This window comes from Pleurodeles waltl, chromosome 10 (assembly GCF_031143425.1).
Source record: "Pleurodeles waltl isolate 20211129_DDA chromosome 10, aPleWal1.hap1.20221129, whole genome shotgun sequence".
Taxonomy (NCBI): domain Eukaryota; kingdom Metazoa; phylum Chordata; class Amphibia; order Caudata; family Salamandridae; genus Pleurodeles; species Pleurodeles waltl.
In genome coordinates this window covers 570,113,016-570,136,044 of record NC_090449.1, presented here as the reverse complement: position 1 = coordinate 570,136,044, position 23,029 = coordinate 570,113,016, and the positions used below count along the sequence as shown (strand labels likewise).

The window sequence follows — 23,029 nt, the reverse complement described above, 5'->3', positions numbered from 1 at the left end:
AGTGGTCTGATTTGATGAAGAGATTCAGTAATTCTGAGATCTAAGATAGGTCTTAACGTTTTGTCCTATTTTGGTATTAGGAAATATAGTGAGTAGACTCCTGTTCCTTTTTGATGATTGGGTACTAGCTCTATTGCTTGTTTTTGTAATAGTGCTTGGACTTCTATTTGTAATAGGTCTAAGTGTTGTTTGGACATATTGTGTGCTCTTGGTGGCACATCTGGCGGGAAATTTGTGAATTCTATGCAATAACCATGTAGGATAATTGATAGGACCCATGCGTCTGTAGTAATATGTGTCCAGTTTTGATAATATGTGGTTAGCCTCCCCCCCCCACTGGTGATAAGTGTTGGGGTTTTGTGACGTTGAAGTCACTGTTTGGTCTGGCTTGGTTTGGTTGCCTGGAACTTTCCCCTTCCTCTTGGGAACTGTCCTCTATAGGAAGCACGAAACCCTCCCCTTTGATATTGTGCCTGATAGGTGGGTCTGGTTTGAGAGGTGGAAGGCTCTGATGTTTGCTGTCGAAAACCTCCTCTGAATTGTGGTTTCCTAAAGGTGCCTCTGACTTGTGGGGAGTAGAGCGGCCATGGCTTTGGCTGTGTCCGTGTCTTTTTTTTTTTACTTTTTCAATTGCTGTGTCCACTTCCAGCTCAAACAATTATTCTTGGTTAAATGGCATGTTCAACACCACTTGTTGGATCTCTGGCTTGAATTCAGAGCTTCTTAACCATGCATGCCTGCGAATGGTTACCACTGTGTTGACCGCTTGTGCTGCTGTGTTTGCAGAGTCTGGTGTGGACCTTATCTGGTTGTTGGATATGGCCTGTCCTTCTTCCACAACCTGTTGGGCACATTTCTGGTGTTCTTTGGGCAAGTGCTGTATGATGTGTTGCATCTCGTCCCAGTGTGCCCTGTCGTAGCGAGCAAGTAGGGCTTGCGAATTAGCAATCCACCATTGATTGGCCGCTTGTGCTGCCACTCGTTTGCCCGCTGCGTCAAACTTTCTGCTCTCTTTGTCAGGCGGTGGAGCATCTTGTGACGATTGAGAGTTTGCTCTCTTTCTTGCTGCTCCTACAACCACTGAGTCCGGTGTAAGTTGTTGTGTTATGAACACAGGATCCGTTGGGGGAGGCTTGTACTTCTTCTCAACCCTAGGCGTGATAGCACTTCCTTTAACTGGCTCCTGGGATACTTGTTTTGCGTGTTTGAGCATACCCTGGAGCATTGGCAGACTCTGATAGGAAGCGTGGGTGGATGTTAAGGTGTTAAACAGGAAATCATCCTCTACTGGCTCTGAATGCATTGCTACGTTGTGGAACGTAGCTGCACTGGATAGTACCTGCGTATATGCAGTACTGTCTTCTGGAGGTGACGGCTTTGTTGGATAACAATCCAGACTGTTATCCGATACTGGTGCATCATATAAGTCCCATGCATCAGCATCATCCTGTGTCATCCCTGTATGTGTGGGTGACTGCATTGGAGGCGTTCCCACTGGAGACAGTTGTGGTGAGTGTGGTGGGGACGGTTGTGGTGAAAACCTTGGTGGTGGGGATTTGTCTCTAACCACCTTTGCCTTAGGCTGCATTTCTGTCTCCTGAAATGCAAGTTTCCTTTTAGACTTGATTAGAGGTAGAGTTGTATTTTTGCAGTCTCTTTCTGGATATGCAACCTCCTTTGTGTATGGTCCGGTTCGTCAATACTTAATTCCTGCTCAAATCTATGTCTTTCCTTCATTTGGCTGGAAAGTCCTTGCTCTTCTGTGTAAGAGCTTCTTTTTGGCTCCGAAGCCGTTTTTTTATTCACTTTGGATGAGTCGAACTCTCGGTGTCGAGAGCGTTCGGTGCCGGAATCTCGACCGGAGTCGGAAGTCTTTGGCAAATCCCTGGCCTTTTTGGTGCCGATGTTTGGTCACCTTTTCGATGGGTTAAGCCATGGCCTGTTGGCGGTGGCGTCCCCTTGGCATTAAAGATCTTTGTGTGAATTTTGGACGGGCAGGTTTACTCACTGTTCGCTGCTCTGTCGAGGTTCGGTCACTTTCGGATTCGTCGGAGTCCGATCCCTGGATGGAAATGATTTCCTCTTCTCGGACGTCGAGTTGCTCTCTCTGTGTCGACGCCATTTGCAGTCTTCTTGCTCGTCGATCTCTTAGTGTCATTTTTGATCGAAACGCTCGACAAGCCTCGCAAGTATCCTCTCTGTGTTCCGGTGATAAACACAGATTACAGACCAGGTGCTGGTCTGTATAGGGATACTTCGAATGACACTTCGGACAGAAGCGGAAGGGGGTCCGGTCCATTAGTCTTCGACGACAGGTGTGGTCGGGCCGACCAGGCCCCGGTGAAGAACGGAAGCCCCGAAAGGCCGCCGGAGCGCTCTTGATGTCGGTGCCGATACAATAACACTAACCCGGTACCGAACGATAACAATACCGTCAAATTTTTTATAATTTAGCTAACTTTCCCGATTCGAAATACAGAGCCAAGAGGAACACGCCTGAACCAGATGGTGGAAAGAAAACAATCTAAAATGGAGTAAACGCCCATGCGCAATGGAGCCGAAAGGGAGGAGTCTTTCGGTCTCGTGACTCGAAAAGACTTCTTCGAAGAAAAACAACTTGTAACACTCCGAGCCCAACACTAGATGGCAGGATAATGCACAGCATGTGTATTTTCAGCTACACATGCCACCAAACATTTATTTATATATATATATATATATATATATGGAAAATGTCACTTACCCAGTGTACATCTGTTCGTGGCATTAGTCGCTGCAGATTCACATGCTGTGCACATCCCGCCATCTGGTGTTGGGCTCGGAGTGTTACAAGTTGTTTTTCTTCGAAGAAGTCTTTTCGAGTCACGAGACCGAGGAACTCCTCCCATTTCGACTATTGCGCATGGGCGTCGACTCCATCTTAGATTGTTTTCCCCGCAAAGGGTGAGGTAGGAATTGTGTATGCTAGTAATAGTGCCCATGCAATGGAGTGAATACGTATGTGTATAATGAATTTTAAAGTAATATATTTACAAATGTACAAATATTCAAGATCTACTTCTAAACGGCTCCGGGCTCCCGGGGAGGCGGGTGGGCGCATGTGAATCTGCAGCGACTAATGCCACGAACAGATGTACACTGGGTAAGTGACATTTTCCGTTCGATGGCATGTGTAGCTGCAGATACACATGCTGTGCATAGACTAGTAAGCAGTTATCTCCCCAAAAGCGGTGGTTCAGCCTGTAGGAGTTGAAGTAGTTTGAAATTTTGTTTTTAGTACAGCTTGACCTACTGTTGCCTGTTGTGCAGTTAACACATCTACACAGTAGTGCTTGGTAAATGTATGAGGTGTAGACCATGTTGCTGCCTTACATATTTCGTTCATTGGAATATTTCATAGAAAGGCCATGGTAGCACCTTTCTTTCTGGTTGAGTGTGCCTTTGGTGTAATAGGCAGCTCTCTTTTAGCTTTAAGATAGCAGGTTTGAATGCACTTAACTATCCATCTAGCAATGCCTTGTTTTGAAATTGGATTTCCTGTATGAGGTTTTTTAAAGGCAATAAATAGTTGTTTTGTTTTTCGTATTAGTTTTGTTCTGTCAATGTAGTACATTAGTGCTCTTTTGATGTCTAATGTATGTAGTGCTCTTTCAGCTACAGAATCTGGCTGTGGGAAGAACACTGGTAATTCTACTGTTTGATTCAAGTGGAACGGTGAGATTACTTTTGGTAAAAATTTAGGATTTGTTCGTAGAACTACTTTATTTTTGTGTATTTGAATAAATGGTTCTTGAATGGTAAATGCTTGAAATTCACTCACTCTTCTTAGAGATGTGATGGCAATTAAAAATGCAACTTTCCACGTTAAGTATTGCATTTCACAAGAGTGCATGGGCTCAAAAGGTGGACCCATGAGTCGTGTTAAGACAATGTTGAGGTTCCATGAAGGAACTGGTGGTGTTCTTGGTGGTATAATTCTATTTAGGCCTTCCATAAATGCTTTTATGACTGGTATCCTAAATAATGAAGTTGAGTGCGTAATTTGCAGGTAAGCTGAAATTGCAGTAAGATGTATTTTTATGGAAGAGAAAGCTAGTTTTGACTTTTGCAAATGTAGTAAGTATCCTACTATATCTTTTGCAGATGCGTGTAAGGGTTGAATTTGATCATTATGGCAGTAATAAACAAATATTTTCCACTTATTTGCATAGCAGTGTCTAGTGGTAGGCTTCCTAGCTTGTCTTATGACCTCCATACATTCCTGTGTGAGGTCTAAGTGCCCGAATTCTAGGATTTCAGGAGCCAAATTGCTAGATTCAGCGATGCTGGATTTGGATGTCTGATCTGTTGTTTGTGTTGTGTTAACAGATCTGGTCTGTTTGGTAGTTTGACATGAGGTACTACTGAAAGGTCTAGTAGTGTTGTGTACCAAGGTTGTCTTGCCAATGTTGGTGTTATTAGTATGAGTTTGAGTTTGTTTTGACTCAACTTGTTTACTAGACATGGAAGGAGTGGGAGAGGGGGAAAAGCGTGCGCAAATATCCCTGACCAGTTCGTCCATAGCGCATTGCCCTGAGACTGATGTTGTGGGTACCTGGATGCGAAGTTTTGGCATTTTGAGTTTTCCTTTGTTGCAAATCGATCTATTTGTGGTGTTCCCCAAATTTGGAAGTAAGTGTTCAGTATTTGGGGGTGAATTTCCCATTCGTGGATCTGTTGGTGATCCCGAGAGAGATTGTCTGCTAACTGATTCTGAATCCCTGGAATAAATTGTGCTATTAGGCGAATGTGGTTGTGAATCGCCCAATGCCATATTTTTTGTGTCAGGAGACACAACTGTGTCGAGTGTGTCCCTCCCTGTTTGTTTAGGTAAAACATTGTTGTCATGTTGTCTGTTTTGACAAGAATGTATTTGTGGGTTATTATGGGTTGAAATGCTTTCAGCGCTAGAAATACCGCTAACAGTTCTAAGTGATTTATATGAAACTGTCTTTGCTGTATGTCCCATTGTCCTTGGATGCTGTGCTGATTGAGGTGTGCTCCCCACCCTATCATGGATGCATCTGTCGTTATCACGTATTGTGGCACTGGGTCTTGAAAAAGCCGCCCTTGGTTTAAATTTATACTGTTCCACCATTGAAGCGAGATGTATGTTTGGCGGTCTATTAACACCAGATCTAGAAGTTGACCCTGTGCTTGTGACCATTGTGATGCTAGGCACTGTTGTAAGGGCCGCATGTGCAGCCTTGCATTTGGGACAATGGCTATGCATGAAGACATCATGCCTAGCAGTTTCATTACCATTTTGACCTGTATCTTTTGTTTTGGATACATGGCTTGTATTACATTGTGAAATGTTTGGACTCTTTGTGGGCTTGGAGTGGCAATCCCTTTTACTGTGTTGATTGTTGCCCCTAGATATTGCTGTGTTTGACACGGCAGAAGGTGTGACTTTGGGTAGTTGATTGAGAAACCTAGTTTGTGTAGGGTTTCTATGACATATTTTGTGTGTTGTGAACACTGTATTTGCGTGTTGGTTTTGATTAACCAATCGTCTATGTATGGGAACACATGTATTTGCTGCCTTCTGATATGTGCAGCTACTACTGCCAGACATTTTGTAAAAAAACTCTTGGCGCAGTTGTTATTCCGAATGGCAACACTTTGAATTGGTAATGTATCCCTTGGAATACAAACCTTAGGTACTTTCTGTGTGAAGGATGTATTGGTATATGGAAATATGCATCCTTTAGATCCAGTGTTGTCATGTAGTCTTGTTGTTTGAGCAGTGGGATTACTTCTTGTAATGTAACCATGTGAAAGTGGTCTGATTTGATGTATGTATTTAATATTCTGAGATCTAGTATAGGTCTTAGAGTCTTGTCTTTTTTGGGTATTAGAAAATACAGTGAGTAAACTCCTGTGTTTAATTCTTGTTTTGGTACTAATTCTATTGCTTCTTTTTGGAGCAATGCTTGAACTTCTAATCCTAGAAGATCTATATGTTGTTTTGACATATTGTGTGTTTTCGGTGGGACTGTTGGAGGGAATTTGAGAAATTCTATGCAATAACCATGCTGGATAATTGCTAGTACCCAAGTATCTGTTGTTATCTCCTCCCAATGTTTGTAAAATTGGCTTAGTCTCCCCCCCACAGGTGTTATGTGATGGGGATGTGTGACTCGTAAGTCACTTCTTATTTTGAGGAGTTTTGGGGCTTTGAAACTTTCCTCTATTTTTCTGGAATTGTCCCCCTCTATATTGCCCCCGAAAACCTCCCTGCTGATATTGGCTTTGGTAAGTGTGCCTTGTTTGTGATGTTGTGGTTTCTGTAGGTTGCCCTCGAAACCCTCCCCTAAAAGGTGTTTTGCGAAATGTGCCTCTGCTCTGCAGGGAGTAGAGTGCGCCCATGGCTTGTGCTGTATCAGTGTCTTTCTTGAGTTTATCAATAACAGTGTCGACTTCCAGCCCAAACAACTGCTGTTCATTAAATGGCATATTTAGCACAGCTTGTTGAATTTCCGGCTTGAACCCTGACGTGCGCAGCCATGCGTGCCTTCTTATTGTTATTGCAGTATTTACTGTCCTTGCAGCAGTATCTGCTGCATCCATTGAAGACCGTATCTGATTATTAGAGATACTTTGTCCTTCTTCCACCACTTGCTGTGCTCTTTTCTGGAACTCCTTGGGTAAGTGTTCTATGAAATGTTGCATCTCATCCCAGTGAGCTCTATCGTATCTTGCCAAAAGTGCTTGTGAATTGGCAATGCGCCATTGGTTTGCTGCTTGTGCTGCAACCCTTTTGCCCGCAGCATAAAATTTGCGACTCTCCTTGTCTGGAGGTGGTGCGTCCCCCGAGGTATGAGAGTTCACTCTCTTACGAGCTGCCCGACAACTACTGAGTCTGGTGTTAACTGCGTTGTAATATAAACTGGATCTGTTGGCGGTGGCTTGTACTTTTTCTCCACCCTTGGAGTTATGGCTCGGCCTTTAACAGGATCCTGAAAGATTTGTTTTGAATGTTTTAGCATTCCTGGGAGCATAGGTAGGCTTTGGTGTTGGCTATGAGTGGAGGATAGCGTGTTAAACAAAAAGTCATCCTCAATTGGTTCGGAATGCAAGGTGACGTTATGGAAAGCAGCTGCCCTTGCGACCACCTGTGTGTAAGATGTACTGTCCTCAGGTGGGGACGGCCTGGCAGGGTACGAGTCTGGGCTGTTGTCCGATACTGGAGCATCGTAAAGGTCCCATGCATCGGGATCATCTTGACTCATTGTAGTATGAGTCGGGGAGTGCATCAGTGGAGGAGTTGCTACCGGTGATGTGTGCACTGACGGTGGTGGAGTTGTTTTCCTTGCTACCTTTGCCTGTGGCTGCTTGTCCTTTTCTTGAAAGGCAAGTCTTCTTTTTATTTTAATTGGGGGAAGAGTGGTTATCTTCCCTGTGTCTTCTTGAATGTGGAGCCTTCTTTGAGTATAGTCTGGCTCTACTGCTTCAAGTTCCTCTCCGAATCTATGTTTTTGCATTTGGGAGGACAATCCTTGTTCCTCTGTATAGGAACCTGTTTTCGGCTCCGAGGCTGGATGTTTCGGAACCAAAACTTTTTCGGACGTCTTTTTAGGCTCCGAAGACACCTTTTTAATTTTCGGCGTGGTGGTGTCTCGGTGCCGAACCTGTTCGGTGCCGCTGTCCCGGTGCCGAAATGTCTCTGAGCCGATGTCTCGGGTCCGAGATTGCTGTGTGGCGGTATCTCGACCGGAGTCGGATGACTTCGACACAAGCGTGCCCTTTTTCGGTGCCTTGGATCGGTCACCTAATTTTTGGGTTAAGCCATGGCCTGTTGGCGGTGGCGTCCCCTGGGCTTTTGTTGACTTCTCGTGAGTCTTATGTTTCGACGTCTTACTCACGGTTTTCGGCATTTCTTCGGCCTCGAGCTCTTCCGAGTCCGACTCGTGGATAGAGAAAGCTTCCTCTTCCTCCTCGAAACGCTCTTGTCCTGTCGGCGTCGACGCCATCTGCAGTCTTCTGGCTCTTCGGTCTCTTAATGTCTTCCTCGACCAAAACGCTCGACAGGCTTCACAAGTATCTTCCTTGTGCTCTGGAGACAAGCACAAGTTACAGACCAGATGCTGATCCGTATACGGATACTTGTTATGGCATTTTGGACAGAAGCGGAATGTGGTCCGTTCCATCAGCCTTGAAGTCACACGTGGCCGGGCCGACCAGGCCCCGACGGGGGAATCGAAAAAAACCACGAAGGGCCACCGGAGCTCTTCAAAATTCGGTGTCGATCTGTTGTAACTAACCCGATACTGAACGCAAACAATACCGACGTTTTTTCCGAGATTCTAACTAACTTTCCGACCCGAAACACAGAGCGAAAAGGAACACGTCCGAACCCGATGGCGGAAAAAAAACAATCTAAGATGGAGTCGACGCCCATGCGCAATAGAGTCGAAATGGGAGGAGTCCCTCGGTCTTGTGACTCGAAAAGACTTCTTCGAAGAAAAACAACTTGTAACACTCCGAGCCCAACACCAGATGGCGGGATGTGCACAGCATGTGTATCTGCAGCTACACATGCCATCGAACATTTATATATATATATATATATATATATATATATATATACACATACATATATACACACACACACACCCACACACACTAATATATTTATTACTTACATATATTATATATAACATAAAATGTAGGTAGGTTCCCCTTTTTTTTGTCATAGTCCTCCCATTGTTTGCCTCTGGTACTGATGTTTTTCGACTGAAGTGCACTGGGTCCCTGCTAACCAGGCCCCAGTGCTCTTTCTCTAAAAACAAGGTAAAATGGTCTAATTGTAACCCAACTGGCACACACTTTAGCACCCCTGTAAGTAAGTCCCTAGTAAATGGTACCCCTGGTACCTATGACATGGGTACTAAAGAGGGTCCCCAAGGGCTGCAGCATGTATTTTGCCACCCTAAAGGACCCCCATCCAAAATGTACGTAGTCTGCCACTGCAAGCGGTGTGTCATGGTGTAAACCATGAGTGAAAACACGACATAGCACACTCACTGTGTGCCATGCCACAGTCATTGCATACAATATATGCAAGTCATCTCTACAGCAGGCTTTTTAAGCCCTAAAGCACAGTTCATTATACTTCATGTGAGGACATATCTGCATGAGCAAATATGCCCCTGTGAGGTCTAGTTCCACTACTAGATATTGCAAGTGACCAGGCAGCCATCTTAAGGACATGTACTGGGCACTGGTCATCACGAGTACCCCGCTACATGATGGTTGCACGGAAAATAATGGTGTTTGGCATCAACCACTTTGTCCTAATAAATACGGATGCCAATACTGAATTTATTATGACATACATCCAGAGAGCACTTCAGAGATGCCCCCTGAAAACCTACTGGTCCTCTAATGAGTTGGCTGGCTGTGGTCGACCAGTCTGCCACCACCGACGAGGTTCCGACCCCCTGGAGATGAGCCCACATTCTGAGGCTAGAAACAATTCCTGCTTTGGAAGATGGTGTTCACACCTCCTCCAGCAGGATGGCTCATGAATCTGCACACTAAGGCAAGGTACCTCCTGCCCTGAGGCCCATTTGGCATCGGGCATGTGGGTAGTTAGCTGTGCAAAAAGCGTGTTGCAACACCAGGCTAGTCACACCCCTAAGGCAGCTGTCTGATGTGCTCCATGAAGGAAGGGTTCCACCATCCTGGTTTTGGTGGAATTATGAACTCTGGGACAGGGTTATGCCTACTCCCCATAGAAAGACCTCATAAAGGGGGTGTAGTCACCTGAGGGGTAAGTAGCTCATTGGCTACTCCCCTAAATGTCTCTAAAGTTAGTATTTAGGTGGCACCCAAACACCAGGAACTTAGATTTGTCGGCCTACAAGAAGAAGGACAAAGAGCAGCCGACCTGCAAAAGAACTGTGGACTACTTGTGGACTTTGGCTCCAAAGTCTTCCTACATGCTCCTGTCCAGACAGCTGCAAAGACCTGACATGCCCAACAGCTCTGCACCATCCCAAAGCCTCAGAGGCCTGCCAGCACTTCACCAACATCTCACTTGGAGAAGTGGAGCTACTTCCCTGCACAAGCAGGCCCAACCGTGAGTGGCTGGTTCCTTGTTCTGATGACCATCTGGTTCACCGAGGGAGCAACTGCCAAGAAGAGGATCCAGAGTTTCCGAGAATGCAGCCCCATCGATCCATCCAGTTTTTAAGATGCTGAGCCTGCCCGATGCCTCTATGCACCAATATCTTGGGTACCACCGCCAGATGCAAGCACCAAGGCCTGTTTGTGTTTAGTTCCAACACCACCACAACTTACTGGCATGACGTGGGACTTCGAGAGAGGCCAGCTCCACGTCATAAATCGCCTCGCTGGGTTTCTTTCCCCTCTCCTGCAGGTACACCAAGAATGTGGAAGCTAATTCACTGACCCTGCAGGACAGAACACCTCCACACCCGAGCTCCCCCGCCTGGGCGCACGAGAATCAACGTGTCTGTTGTCCCGATTCCCCCTTCGAGCCGACCTCCTCTGGGTTCTGACAGACTGGTCCCGCTAGTCCTCACTTGCAGCCTCTTTTCCACAGGTACTTCTCCCCACTGACTTTCACATGGAGCATCCGAGGCTACCACTGCTGGAAGCACCTATGCACCGGGACGCACAAAGGCAGGTAAACCCGAACCGCTGGTGCTTTCCAGAACCTTGTCCCATACTTACCTTCGGCCCAGAAGAACAGTCCTGCAAGGTGCTCGCAAGTGACCCTATGCAGTGTATGTTCCCCCCATAGGATACCATTACCGCATTCAAGGCTTGTAGGAAACTGGGTTTTGGTTTCAGTAGTCCCCCCACTTATTGCCTTGTTTTTGATGCAACTCCTGACTAAAGCGCCTTGGGCTCCTGCTAACCAGGAACCCAGAGCTCCTTCCCCAAAAACAAGATACTGATCACTTGATCCCCAAGTGACCAGACCTTTAGCACCTTTGTGAGTCCCTAGTAAATGGTACTTCTGTTACCTAGGGCATAGGTACTAAAGAAATCCCCTAAGAGATGCAGTGTAGGAAGCTGGCTCTTTATGTGGAATGTCAGTACCTTGTAAAGAGCCCACGGGTTCTCCAATAAGCAGACAGGGCCTGCTATGCAAACCCAAAGTGCACTATTTGGAGACAGTGTGGTCGAGCAGCCTTAGGCTTAACACAGAGGAGTGCAAGACATCCACAAATACACACAATAGTCAATAAATGAGCCACACGACTCAAAAAGGAGATCAACACCAATTTATAGAAATAACAAGTATCTTTTTATATGTTCAGGCATCAGAGAAAAAGCATTCAGGTAAGTGCATTTTTAAATAGTAATTATTTTCACTTTAAAAAGTGGACACCGTGCAATTCACAGTTCTGCAATGTGGTCCTATGGGAGGAAAAACAAGTTTTGCAAACAGGCAGAGTACAGTGACTTACAAGACTAACCTCCAGGAGTTAAGGTAAGTGGTGGGCAAGGTCCAAGGCAGCACCAGCAGTACACCTCCAGTGGCATGGGGGCAGCCGGGTGCAGAACAGCATCGGGTGACCAAGTGTTTCAATGGAGATTGGTCACTGTGGAAGAAAGGCTGCAGGCTCTGACCAGGAAGTCAGTCGGACTGAACCAACAGCGGGGTCAGGCCCCACAATGCTCGGGCACAGGTAGGCACCTTTGATCCTCTCCTGTACAGTCTAGGGGCGAAAGGTGCAGAGGTGTCTTTAGGTGTCTGGTTTTCCTTACTGGGGTGGTTGCGGTAGAGGGGGGCTGCGTGAAGAGGCTGCAGGTGTCGTCGGGTAGTCCAGGAGTGGTGAAACCACAATGGACTAGGTCTCTGGAGGACTGGGGAACCTTGTTGGCACCGGTGGTCCAATTCAACTTGGGCCCAAGGCGACAGGTGCAGTGGTGGTCTCAGGGTTCAGATTTTGGCCAGTTCGAGAGGCTTCAGAGTCCTTTCTTGGGGCGTGAAGGAGAACAGGTCTGCTGTCCATGGGAGGTCTTGAGTCTTTATTGAAGGCAGGCAGTCCTCCTGAATTTCTGGAGTCACAGCTGCAGAACGAGTCGACTTTGGTGCAAATTTCGTCAAGGGATGCAGACAGGCGGGGTTGGTGCCAGGTCAGCTGCTTCTTTTCTCCTCTTCTGCTTTTGTGGCTATTCAGTGTTACTGGTCTTCTTAGGGTGTCAGGATCTGCTTCTCTGGTGCCAAGGGCTCCCCTAAATACAGAATTTTAGGGGGTGTTAGAGTGTGTAGGCTTATAGCCAATGTACTTTTGACCCTTGGGGTCACTATGTTCCCTATATTATTACTTCCTGTGGGAAGTAGGCATAACCCTGTCCAAGAATTCCTAGGTATGCCATCCCAAAGATAGCTGCGTCTGAAAAATCATGTTCATTTCGGTTTTGCTCACCTTAAGGATGGTACTGATTTTCCCACCTGTCCAGGTGCCAAAGGGCTCTAGAAAAGGAGGTTGGCTTCATCTCCTGTGAGGGGGAGCATAGATTTGCATTTCAAAGGTGGCAACCCTTTGAGGCTTGCTGCCTTAGAAAGGCTAATCAGCAGCTCATCCTGTGGTTGGGGGTGTTACTCTCGCTTCCCAGATAGGCCTTTGATTTGGGTATCCTGAGAGCAGAAGACATTCACCCTAGAGGGCCAGAACACTGTCTTGGTGGCAGAAACCAGTCTGCAAGCACACAAGAGGCTGGCTGGCTTTCAGGGGGCACCCCTAAGGTGCCCTCTGGGTGCATGCATTGATAAACCCACATTGATTCTAGTGATGGATATATCAATACGAGATGTTTCATACCAAACATTCCTATCTTCAGTGAAGCCATCATGTAGCTGGGGGACTCGCATTGACCAGTGTCCAGCACATGCATTTAAAATGGCTTCCCTGCCCACTTACTATGTCTAAGAATAGACAAAGACATAGTAGGGGAATATCTGCTCTTGCAGATTTGCCCTCACATGCAATATAAGGGACCTTGCCTTAAGAGCTGTCAGGCTGCCTGTACGGGTGACGTACATATGCAGTCTTAGGGGACATGGCGCACAGGGATGTGCGACATGTCCTGCTTTCCCTTTTGTCTGCACCAAGAGAAACAGCCCGCAATGGCAGCCTGGCATGTGCTTGGTGAGGGCTGCATCTCCGAGTACTTATGAAGTGGGGCTCTGGTAGAATCAGCAGCAACCCTTCAGGTGGTTGCTTATTGGCCAGTGAGTAGCAGATTTCAATACAGAGTACGACCCAACAAGAGATGGTTCGCTTCTGCACTGCCTGTCCTTTCTTCGCAAGCACATAATTGACTAAGAGTTTATCATCCACCTAGAACTCTTTTGTATTATCAAGGTAAAACACCAAAGCTCTTTCTGAGTACAGGCTGTGGAGTCTCTCCTCTTCCTTAGAAGGATGTGAGGATGCGTAAAAAGTAGTCAAGGTGATGGATTGGCTTACATGAAATGGTGTGAAAAATGTTGGCAAAAAGAAAGTCCTAGTGCAAAAAACTACTTTGTCAGGATACATGTGTAGGAAGTTGGCTCTGTATGCACTATTTCAAAGTAAGGAATAGTATGCACAGAGTCCAAGGGTTCCCCTTAGAGGTAAGATAGTGGCAAAAAGAGATAATTCTAATGCTCTATTTTGTGGTAGTGTGGTCGAGCAGTAGGCTTATCAAAGGGTAGTGTTAAGAATTTGATGTACACACACAGGCAATAAATGAGGAACACACACTCAGAGACAATTCCAGGCCAATAGGTTTTTGTATAGAAAAATATCTTTTCTTAGTTTATTTTAAGAACCACAGGTTCAAGATTTACATGTAATACTTCAAATGAAAGGTATTGCAGGTATGTACTTTATGAACTTTGAATTAGCAAAATAGCATATACAGTTTTCACATAAATCACATATAGCTATTTTAAAACTAGACAGTGAAATTTTCAACAGTTCCTGGGGGAAGTAAGAGTTTGTCAATGGGAGACCAAGGGGACTCTTCAGCGATGCAGGCAGGCAAGGGGGGGGGGGCTCCTCGGGGTAGCCACCACCTGGGCAAGGGAGAGGGCCACCTGGGGGTCGCTCCTGCACTGGAGGTCGGATCCTTCAGGCCCTGGGGGCTGCGGGTGCAGAGTCTTTACCAGGCGTCGGATCTTAGAAGCAGGCAGCCCCGTTCAGGGGGAGCCTCGGGATTCCCTCTGCAGGCGTCGCTGTGGGGGCAACTCTGGCTACTCACGGTCTCGCAGTCGCCGGGGAGTCCTCACTGAAGTGATTGTTCTCCACAAGTCGAGCCGGGGGCGTCAGGTGCAGAGTAGCAAGTCTCACGCTTCCGGCGGGAAACGTAAGTTGTTGCAAAGTTGCTTCGTTGTTTCAAAGTTGCAGTCTTTGGTGAACAGAGCCGGTGTCCTCGGGAGTTCTTGGTCCTTCTAGATGCAGGGCAGTCCTCTGAGGCTTCAGAGGTCGCTGGTCCCTGGGGAGAGCGTCGCTGGAGCAGTGTCTTTAGAAGTGGGGAGACAGGCTGGTAGAGCTGGGGCCAAAGCAGTTGGTGTCTCCGTCTTCTCTGCAGGGTTTTTCAGCTTAGCAGTCCTCTTCTTCTTAGGTTGCAGGAATCTGAGTTCCTAGGTTCTGGGGAGCCCCTAAATACTAAATGTAGGGGTGTGTTTAGGTCTGGGGCGTTAGTAGCCAATGGCTACTAGCCCTGAGGGTGGCTCCACCCTCTTTGTGCCTCCTCCCTGAGGGGAGTTTGGCACATCCCTAATCCTATTGGGGGAATCCCACATCTGCAAGATGGAGGATTTCTAAAAGTTAGAGTCACCTCAGCTCAGGACACCTTAGGGGCTGTCCTGACTGGCCAGTGACTCCTCCTTGTTTTTCTCATTATCTCCTCCGGCCTTGCCGCCAAAAGTGGGGCTGTGGCCGGAGGGGGAGGGCAACTCCACTAGCTGGAGTGCCCTGGGGTGCTGTAACAAAGGGGGTGAGCCTTTGAGGCTCACTGCCAGGTGTTACAGTTCCTGCAGGGGGAGGTGTGAAGCACCTCCACCCAGTACAGGCTTTGTTACTAGCCACAGAGTGACAAAGGCACTCTCCCCATGTGGCCAGCAACATGTCTGGAGTGTGGCAGGCTGCTAAAACCAGTCAGCCTACACAGGTAGTCGGTTAAGGTTTCAGGGGGCACCTCTAAGGTGCCCTCTGGGGTGTATGTTACAATAAAATGTACACTGGCATCATTGTGCATTTATTGTGCTGAGAAGTTTGATACCAAACTTCACAGTTTTCAGTGTAGCCATTATGGTGCTGTGGAGTTCCTGCATGACAGACTCCCAGACCATATACTCTTATGGCTACCCTGCACTTACAATGTCTAAGGTTTTGCTTAGATACTGTAGGGGCATAGTGCTCATGCACTTATGCCCTCACCTATGGTATAGTGCACCCTGCCTTAGGGTTGTAAGGCCTGCTAGAGGGGTGACTTATCTATACCTGTAGGCAGTGTGAGGTTGGCATGGCACCCTGAGGGGAGTGCCATGTCAACTTAGTCTTTTTATCCCCACTAGCACACACAAGCTGACAAGCAGTGTGTCTGTGCTGAGTGAGGGGTCCCCAGGGTGGCATAAGATATGCTGCAGCCCTTAGAAACCTTCCCTGGCATCAGGGCCCTTGGTACCAGTTACAAGGGACTTACCTGGATGCCAGGGTGTGCCAATTGTGGAAACAAAAGTACAGGTTAGGGAAAGAACACTGGTGATGGGGCCGGGTTAGCAGGCCTCAGCACACTTTCAAATCAAAACTTAGCATCAGCAAAGGCAAAAAGTCGGGGGGTAACCATGCCAAGGAGGCATTTCCTTACAACATGGAAAAATAGGTTGGCTTAGAAGACAATTGTAGGAAGTTGGCTCTGTATGCACTATTTCAAAGTAAGGAATAGTATGCACAGAGTCCAAGGGTTCCCCTTAGAGGTAAGATAGTGGCAAAAAGAGATAATACTAATGCTCTATTTTGTGGTAGTGTGGTCGAGCAGTAGGCTTATCCAAGGAGTAGTGTTAAGCATTTGTTGTACATACACATAGACAATAAATGAGGTACACACACTCAGAGACAAATCCAGCCAATAGGTTTTTATATAGAAAAATATCTTTTCTTAGTTTATTTTAAGAACCACAGGTTCAAATTCTACATGTAATATCTCATTCGAAAGGTATTGCAGGTAAGTACTTTAGGAACTTCAAATCATAAAAATTGCATGTATACTTTACAAGTTATTGACAAATAGCTGTTTTAAAAGTGGACACTTAGTGCAATTTTCACAGTTCCTGGGGGAGGTAAGTTTTTGTTAGTTTTACCAGGTAAGTAAGACACTTACAGGGCTTAGTTCTTGGTCCAAGGTAGCCCACCGTTGGGGGTTCAGAGCAACCCCAAAGTCACCACACCAGCAGCTCAGGGCCGGTCAGGTGCAGAGTTCAAAGTGGTGCCCAAAACACATAGGCTAGAATGGAGAGAAGGGGGTGCCCCGGTTCCGGTCTGCTTGCAGGTAAGTACCCGCGTCTTCGGAGGGCAGACCAGGGGGGTTTTGTAGGGCACCGGGGGGGGGACACAAGCCCACACAGAAATTTCACCCTCAGCGGCGCGGGGGCGGCCGGGTGCAGTGTAGAAACAAGCGTCGGGTTCGCAATGTTAGTCTATGAGAGATCTCGGGATCTCTTCAGCGCTGCAGGCAGGCAAGGGGGGGGTTCCTCGGGGAAACCTCCACTTGGGCAAGGGAGAGGGACTCCTGGGGGTCACTTCTCCAGTGAAAGTCCGGTCCTTCAGGTCCTGGGGGCTGCGGGTGCAGGGTCTCTCCCAGGCGTCGGGACTTTAGGTTCAAAGAGTCGCGGTCAGGGGAAGCCTCGGGATTCCCTCTGCAGGCGGCGCTGTGGGGGCTCAGGGGAGACAGGTTTTGGTACTCACAGTATCAGAGTAGTCTTGGGGTCCCTCCTGAGGTGTCGGATCTCCACCAGCCGAGTCGGGGTCGCCGGGTGCAGTGTTGCAAGTCTCACGCTTCTTGCGGGGAGCTTGCAGGGTTCTTTCAAGGCTGCTGGAAACAAAGTTGCAGCCTTTCTTGGAGCAGGTCCGCTGTCCTCGGGAGTTTCTTGTCTTTTCGAAGCAGGGGCAGTCCTCAGAGGATGTCGAGGTCGCTGGTCCCTTTGGAAGGCGTCGCTGGAGCAGGATCTTTGGAAGGCAGGAGACAGGCCGGTGAGTTTCTGGAGCCAAGGCAGTTGTCGTCTTCTGGTCTTCCGCTGCAGGGGTTTTCAGCTAGGCAGTCCTTCTTCTTGTAGTTGCAGGAATCTAATTTTCTAGGGTTCAGGGTAGCCCTTAAATACTAAATTTAAGGGCGTGTTTAGGTCTGGGGGGTTAGTAGCCAATGGCTACTAGCCCTGAGGGTGGGTACACCCTCTTTGTGCCTCCTCCCAAGGGGAGGGGGTCACAATCCTAACCCTATTGGGGGAATCCTCCATCTGCAAGATGGAGGATTTCTAAAAGTTAGAGTCACTTCAGCTCAGGACACCTTAGGGGCTGTCCTGACTGGCCAGTGACTCCTCCTTGTTTTTCTCATTATTTTCTCCGGCCTTGCCGCCAAAAGTGGGGCCTGGCCGGAGGGGGCGGGCAACTCCACTAGCTGGAGTGTCCTGCTGGGTTGGCACAAAGGAGGTGAGCCTTTGAGGCTCACCGCCAGGTGTGACAATTCCTGCCTGGGGGAGGTGTTAGCATCTCCACCCAGTGCAGGCTTTGTTACTGGCCTCAGAGTGACAAAGGCACTCTCCCCATGGGGCCAGCAACATGTCTCGGTTTGTGGCAGGCTGCTAAAACTAGTCAGCCTACACAGATAGTCGGTTAAGTTTCAGGGGGCACCTCTAAGGTGCCCTCTGGGGTGTATTTTACAATAAAATGTACACTGGCATCAGTGTGCATTTATTGTGCTGAGAAGTTTGATACCAAACTTCCCAGTTTTCAGTGTAGCCATTATGGTGCTGTGGAGTTCGTGTTTGACAGACTCCCAGACCATATACTCTTATGGCTACCCTGCACTTACAATGTCTAAGGTTTTGTTTAGACACTGTAGGGGTACCATGCTCATGCACTGGTACCCTCACCTATGGTATAGTGCACCCTGCCTTAGGGCTGTAAGGCCTGCTAGAGGGGTGTCTTACCTATACTGCATAGGCAGTGAGAGGCTGGCATGGCACCCTGAGGGGAGTGCCATGTCGACTTACTCGTTTTGTCCTCACTAGCACACACAAGCTGGCAAGCAGAGTGTCTGTGCTGAGTGAGAGGTCTCCAGGGTGGCATAAGACATGCTGCAGCCCTTAGAGACCTTCCTTGGCATCAGGGCCCTTGGTACTAGAAGTACCAGTTACAAGGGACTTATCTGGATGCCAGGGTCTGCCAATTGTGGATACAAAAGTACAGGTTAGGGAAAGAACACTGGTGCTGGGGCCTGGTTAGCAGGCCTCAGCACACTTTCAATTGTAAACATAGCATCAGCAAAGGCAAAAAGTCAGGGGGCAACCATGCCAAGGAGGCATTTCCTTACAACAATGCTTGCAGCTCACTCACCCTGCGGGCAGATGTAATGGCCACAAGGAAGGCTGTTTTCAAAGTGAGAAGCCTGAGAGGAAAACTGTGGAGAGGCTCGAATGGAGCATACCTCTGAAATGTCAAAACCAGATCCAAATCCTACTGGGGCATAATGAATGGGGATGGAGGAAACAAATGACTAAGACTTTAAAGGAACCTATCAACAACAGGAGACAAACAAGTTAGATTAGGAAACCTTATAAAGGCGGAGATTGCAGACAAATAGCCCTTGAGAGTGCCCATAGAGGAGAACTTCTAGGTCAAAGGACATATAAACCAAAAATCTCCGAAAGAAGTGCAGAAAGGGGGGGGCGGGGGGGCCTCAACAGATTTGGTTGTTCATCATGTCCAAAAAGTTCTTCCAACAATAGGCGTTTACTGTTTTGGTGGAGGGACGTTTGGCTGCCAAAACTACATTATAGACTGTGGGCAGATCAAAAGCCGTCAACTGTCACCACTTGATCGCAATGCAAGAAGGCGTGGGTTGAACAGGTTCGGGTGGATCCTCCTGAAGGGGCAGGGTGATTGGAGTATTGATGGCAGTGCTCAGTAGCTTGGGATGCCAGTCTCTCTGTGCTTAGTCCGGTACCACAAAGATTACTTGGGCCCAGTCGTACTTGATCTCCTTGACAACTCTGGGCAGAAGAGGTATGGGCGGAAAGGTGTAGACCAGGCCTGAGTTCCACTGGAGACAAAAAGCATTGCACAGCAATTGCTGCTTTGGAAATTCCGACGCACAATACTGCCGACACTGTGCGTTCTCTACAGAAGCGAACAGATCTAGCCAAGGCTCTCGGCCATTTCTAAAAGAGATCTTGCTCCACCTCCGGATGGAGACACCATTCGTGATTGACTAAGCATTGTAAGCTAAGTTTGTCTGCTTTGGCGTTCAGAGAGTCCACCAGATGTTGACCAACACCGGATATACCCTGTTGTTCCAGCCATGTCCAGAGGCGCAGAGCCTCCTCACAAGGGGTCCCTGACAGCACCCGACCCTACTTGTTGAAGTACCACTAGGCGGTGGTGTTGGCCATGAACACCTGCACTACTTTCTCCATGAGAGAGGAGAAAAATGCTTTTAGAGCCAGTGTGATTGCACGGAGCTCCAACAGGTTGATGTGGAGTCCAAACTCCACCAGAGACCAGATGATTATAATCAGCTGACTCACTGGACTGCTGGCTCTCTGATACACAAGGTCTGTGGACCCAATATCCCTGGCCTGGCCTAAGGGCCACTGTTGATTTAAATGTCCTGCTGAGTGAGTCAGTTGTTTCCACTTCACATCAGATCATGAACTTTGCTGCATCCCTCTCCTCAGCAACTGCTTAGGAGAGCACAGCCTGGGTCTCCTCCAGACCCCGAGGCAGCAACTGCACAACCATATCCCACAGAGTATGGTAATAACGGCTCAAAAGACATGCAGTGTTCACAGACCGCAATGCCAAGCTGAGGGAAGAAATCTACTTCTTACCCAGAGTGCCTAGCATCTTGGATTCCCTATCTGGGGGTGCAGAAGGGAAAGCACCATGTGGGTGGAGGCTTGGATAATTAAGCTCTCAGGGGTGGGGTGCTGTGTAAGGAAACTTGGGTCGTCCAGAGCAGAGTGATGGTGACAGGCAATGGTCCTGTTCACAGGAGCCCGTGTGCTGGGTTTGGACCAGGTACCGAAGTCGGACATCTGTATAGGCTTCATTGAATCGGGGCACGGGTTTGGAGGATGTAGTTCAAGATTGAATCACCTCTGGTGAGAGGTTAGTCCTGACTGCCAGTGAAGGGAGCTCAAGGCCCAGGACCTCAGCTGCCCTCCTCACCACCATAGAATATGAAACACTCTCATCCGTAGCCATGGCAGAAGGAAAAAGCAAGTCAGTATCTGGGGAGGTGTCCAGTCCACTGGCTTCACCCAAGTCTGTACGCCAGTCCACGGGGTCTTGGACATGGTATTTGAAAGGGTCCAGTGACCCCCCTCCCATTCCTCACTGTACCCTAGCCCATAATGAAAAAGGCTCAGGACCTGACATAGGAGGCACGGCTCCTGTTGGCCTCATACGATGCCCATTGGGCTCTGGGTTGGAATCGGCAAAGAGGATGGGGGCACGGGGGTGGCGCACGGAACGTCTGTGGCAGCACCAGCATCCCGAAACGTCATGATGGAATGATCAACACCATCCCCGATGCATTCATGGATCCATGGGAGCCCCTAAGGGCAGAAGCCGAAGCAGCGGAAGCCGAATGCAGCCCTAACCGACTCCATGGGGCCCAAAGGCGCTCCAGCGATGTCAGACTACCCAAAAATGCAGCGCAAGGCCTCATAAAACTCTTATCCGGACATAGGTCACTCAGGCTTCTGGAAACTCAAGATGCGCAGAAGCAGGCAAGAGCAGGCTCCACCGACAGAGGCTTTGAACAACGATGCTTGGCTCGCTCAACCTGTTGGAGGACGGAAGAGGTGAAGTTGAAGAACGTTTCGCTTTCTTATACTTCTTCTTATGCCTTTGCTTACCCATCATCCGGAGGACTTGGAGTGGGACAACGATGACAGAGGACATCGCTGGATGACAAGATCTGCAGGAGTTGAACCCGGTCTACATAGATGACATACCTCGACACACTAGGAGTTAAAAACGAAAAAAAGAAAAAAAAAAGAAAACGTTGAAGAAAAGCTGAAAAAAGGCTGGTCAAAAAATGACCAAGGGGTAGCTCTCTTTCGATAGGCACTGCCTGATGCAGAAAGAAAAGAACTGACTCCAATGCACGTCTATATAGGACCAGCAAATTAAATGTCATATCCGTGGTGGACGCCAATGCCGACTGACACAGAGCCCCATCCAAGCCACTTAACGGCGCGCAGGGGTACTGCTCAAGAAAATCTCTGGATTTAGACTGGGAGACTTTCTAAGGTAAGGAATCTGCAACTAGATGTCGGTATCAGATATGACTGTTAAATATAATTTCAGGAACCACTGTTTTGTCTCCCTTCTCCTGCCAAAGTTTGTGTGCAAGTTATAGGGTATCCTATCAGTTTTTGTTACTTTATGAGATAACAAGACTGGATAAACAGAGGATTTTATCAGAATGAAAGTCATTTTAAATTGAGGTTTGATTACTACCACCAGATGGTACAGAATGGGAGCAGAACTATTTCTGCTTGATCATATATTTGGACTTCACGGGTAATCAGACAGCAACACTGGATGGTTATTTGCAAGAGAAATATTTGCACCATTAATACACAACATTAACAGACATCTCTATAATGTATTCTAAAGGTCATGGTAGAGAGTAAACAAGCATAGTTAAAACATTTGTAATGTGGTTTTGGTGGGAGCTGCAAAAAGAAAAAAGTGATTCCAAAAAGGAAATATAATTTTTCTGGCTTACGGTTCAGGCTCCGAAGTGGGAACTGGTACGGCTCTTCTCAACAAAAACTTATTTTCAGGCACTGGAGGGATTTCTTCAGGGCGTACAACTGGTTTTTCCCTTTTTGAGTTCAAATCTTTAGATGACTCCTCATTCAAACTGTTTTTAACAGAGTGGTGGCTGTGGAAAAAGGCAAAATAGTGCATTGTTTAATTGGTATGCTAATTGGATGCACAGAAACAAACACATTTAAGTACGCAATTCTACAGCCTTTGACCTTACTGTAATTGCATTCAAAAGTGGGAATGATACCACACTGTGGACGGTTAATTGAGTCAAAGTGAGTTTGTTTGTGTCAGTCTTCACTTAAAAGCAGACTTTTGGTCAAGCTAGGTAGCACAGACTAAGGTTGTCTGCTGTCACATTTAAGGACCCCATTAGGTAGCTGACAACCAGCCAGACCTCTTGAGCTTAAGCCCCATCCCAAACCTACCACTAAAGCACTTCTAGGTACAAGAGGAGTGAGCCAAGTCCTCCCGGCTGGATGGCACACTATATGGTAGTCTTATTGCCCTTAAGGACCTGAACCAATGGCTTGAGGACAGAGGGCAAGAACGTCTAAGGCAGCAAGGATCACTCTAAGCTCGAGCACACCAATGCTGCACTTCTTGGAGACCAAAGGCCACTGAGCTCCACAGTCACCAGATGTGAACCCCAACCAAGGATGTAGCCATCCTTTACCTTGGTAGCTACGGTTAGAGACAGACAGAACGGTCCCCTACAAATCAAGTGCTCCATCACTAACCACCACGAAAGGTCTTGTGTTGCCTCTAGAGAGACCTAGATCAGGTCAGTCATAACACGCCACTGCTGAGCCCACAGGTAGAGAAGGCTCCACTTGAGGGCCCCTCATTTGACATGCGTGGCTGACATTCAGAAAATTTAAGGCCAGGAAACCCAGAAGACACAGGACTGTAAAAGACGTAAGACGTTTCTACCTCCAAAAATATCAGAATCATAG

General features: G+C 47.6%; 1 protein-coding gene across 4 annotated transcripts in view; it reads right to left on the bottom strand.

The window, feature by feature from the left end:
* Window positions 1-23,029, bottom strand: part of NKTR (natural killer cell triggering receptor) — a 464,854-nt gene that overhangs the window by 260,715 nt on the left and 181,110 nt on the right. For all 4 annotated transcript variants that reach the window (XM_069211010.1, XM_069211011.1, XM_069211012.1 and 1 more), the window contains one exon: window positions 22,030-22,188. In XM_069211010.1, coding sequence (XP_069067111.1) covers window positions 22,030-22,188 — 159 coding nt within the window. The remainder of the gene's footprint in view (window positions 1-22,029; window positions 22,189-23,029) is intronic.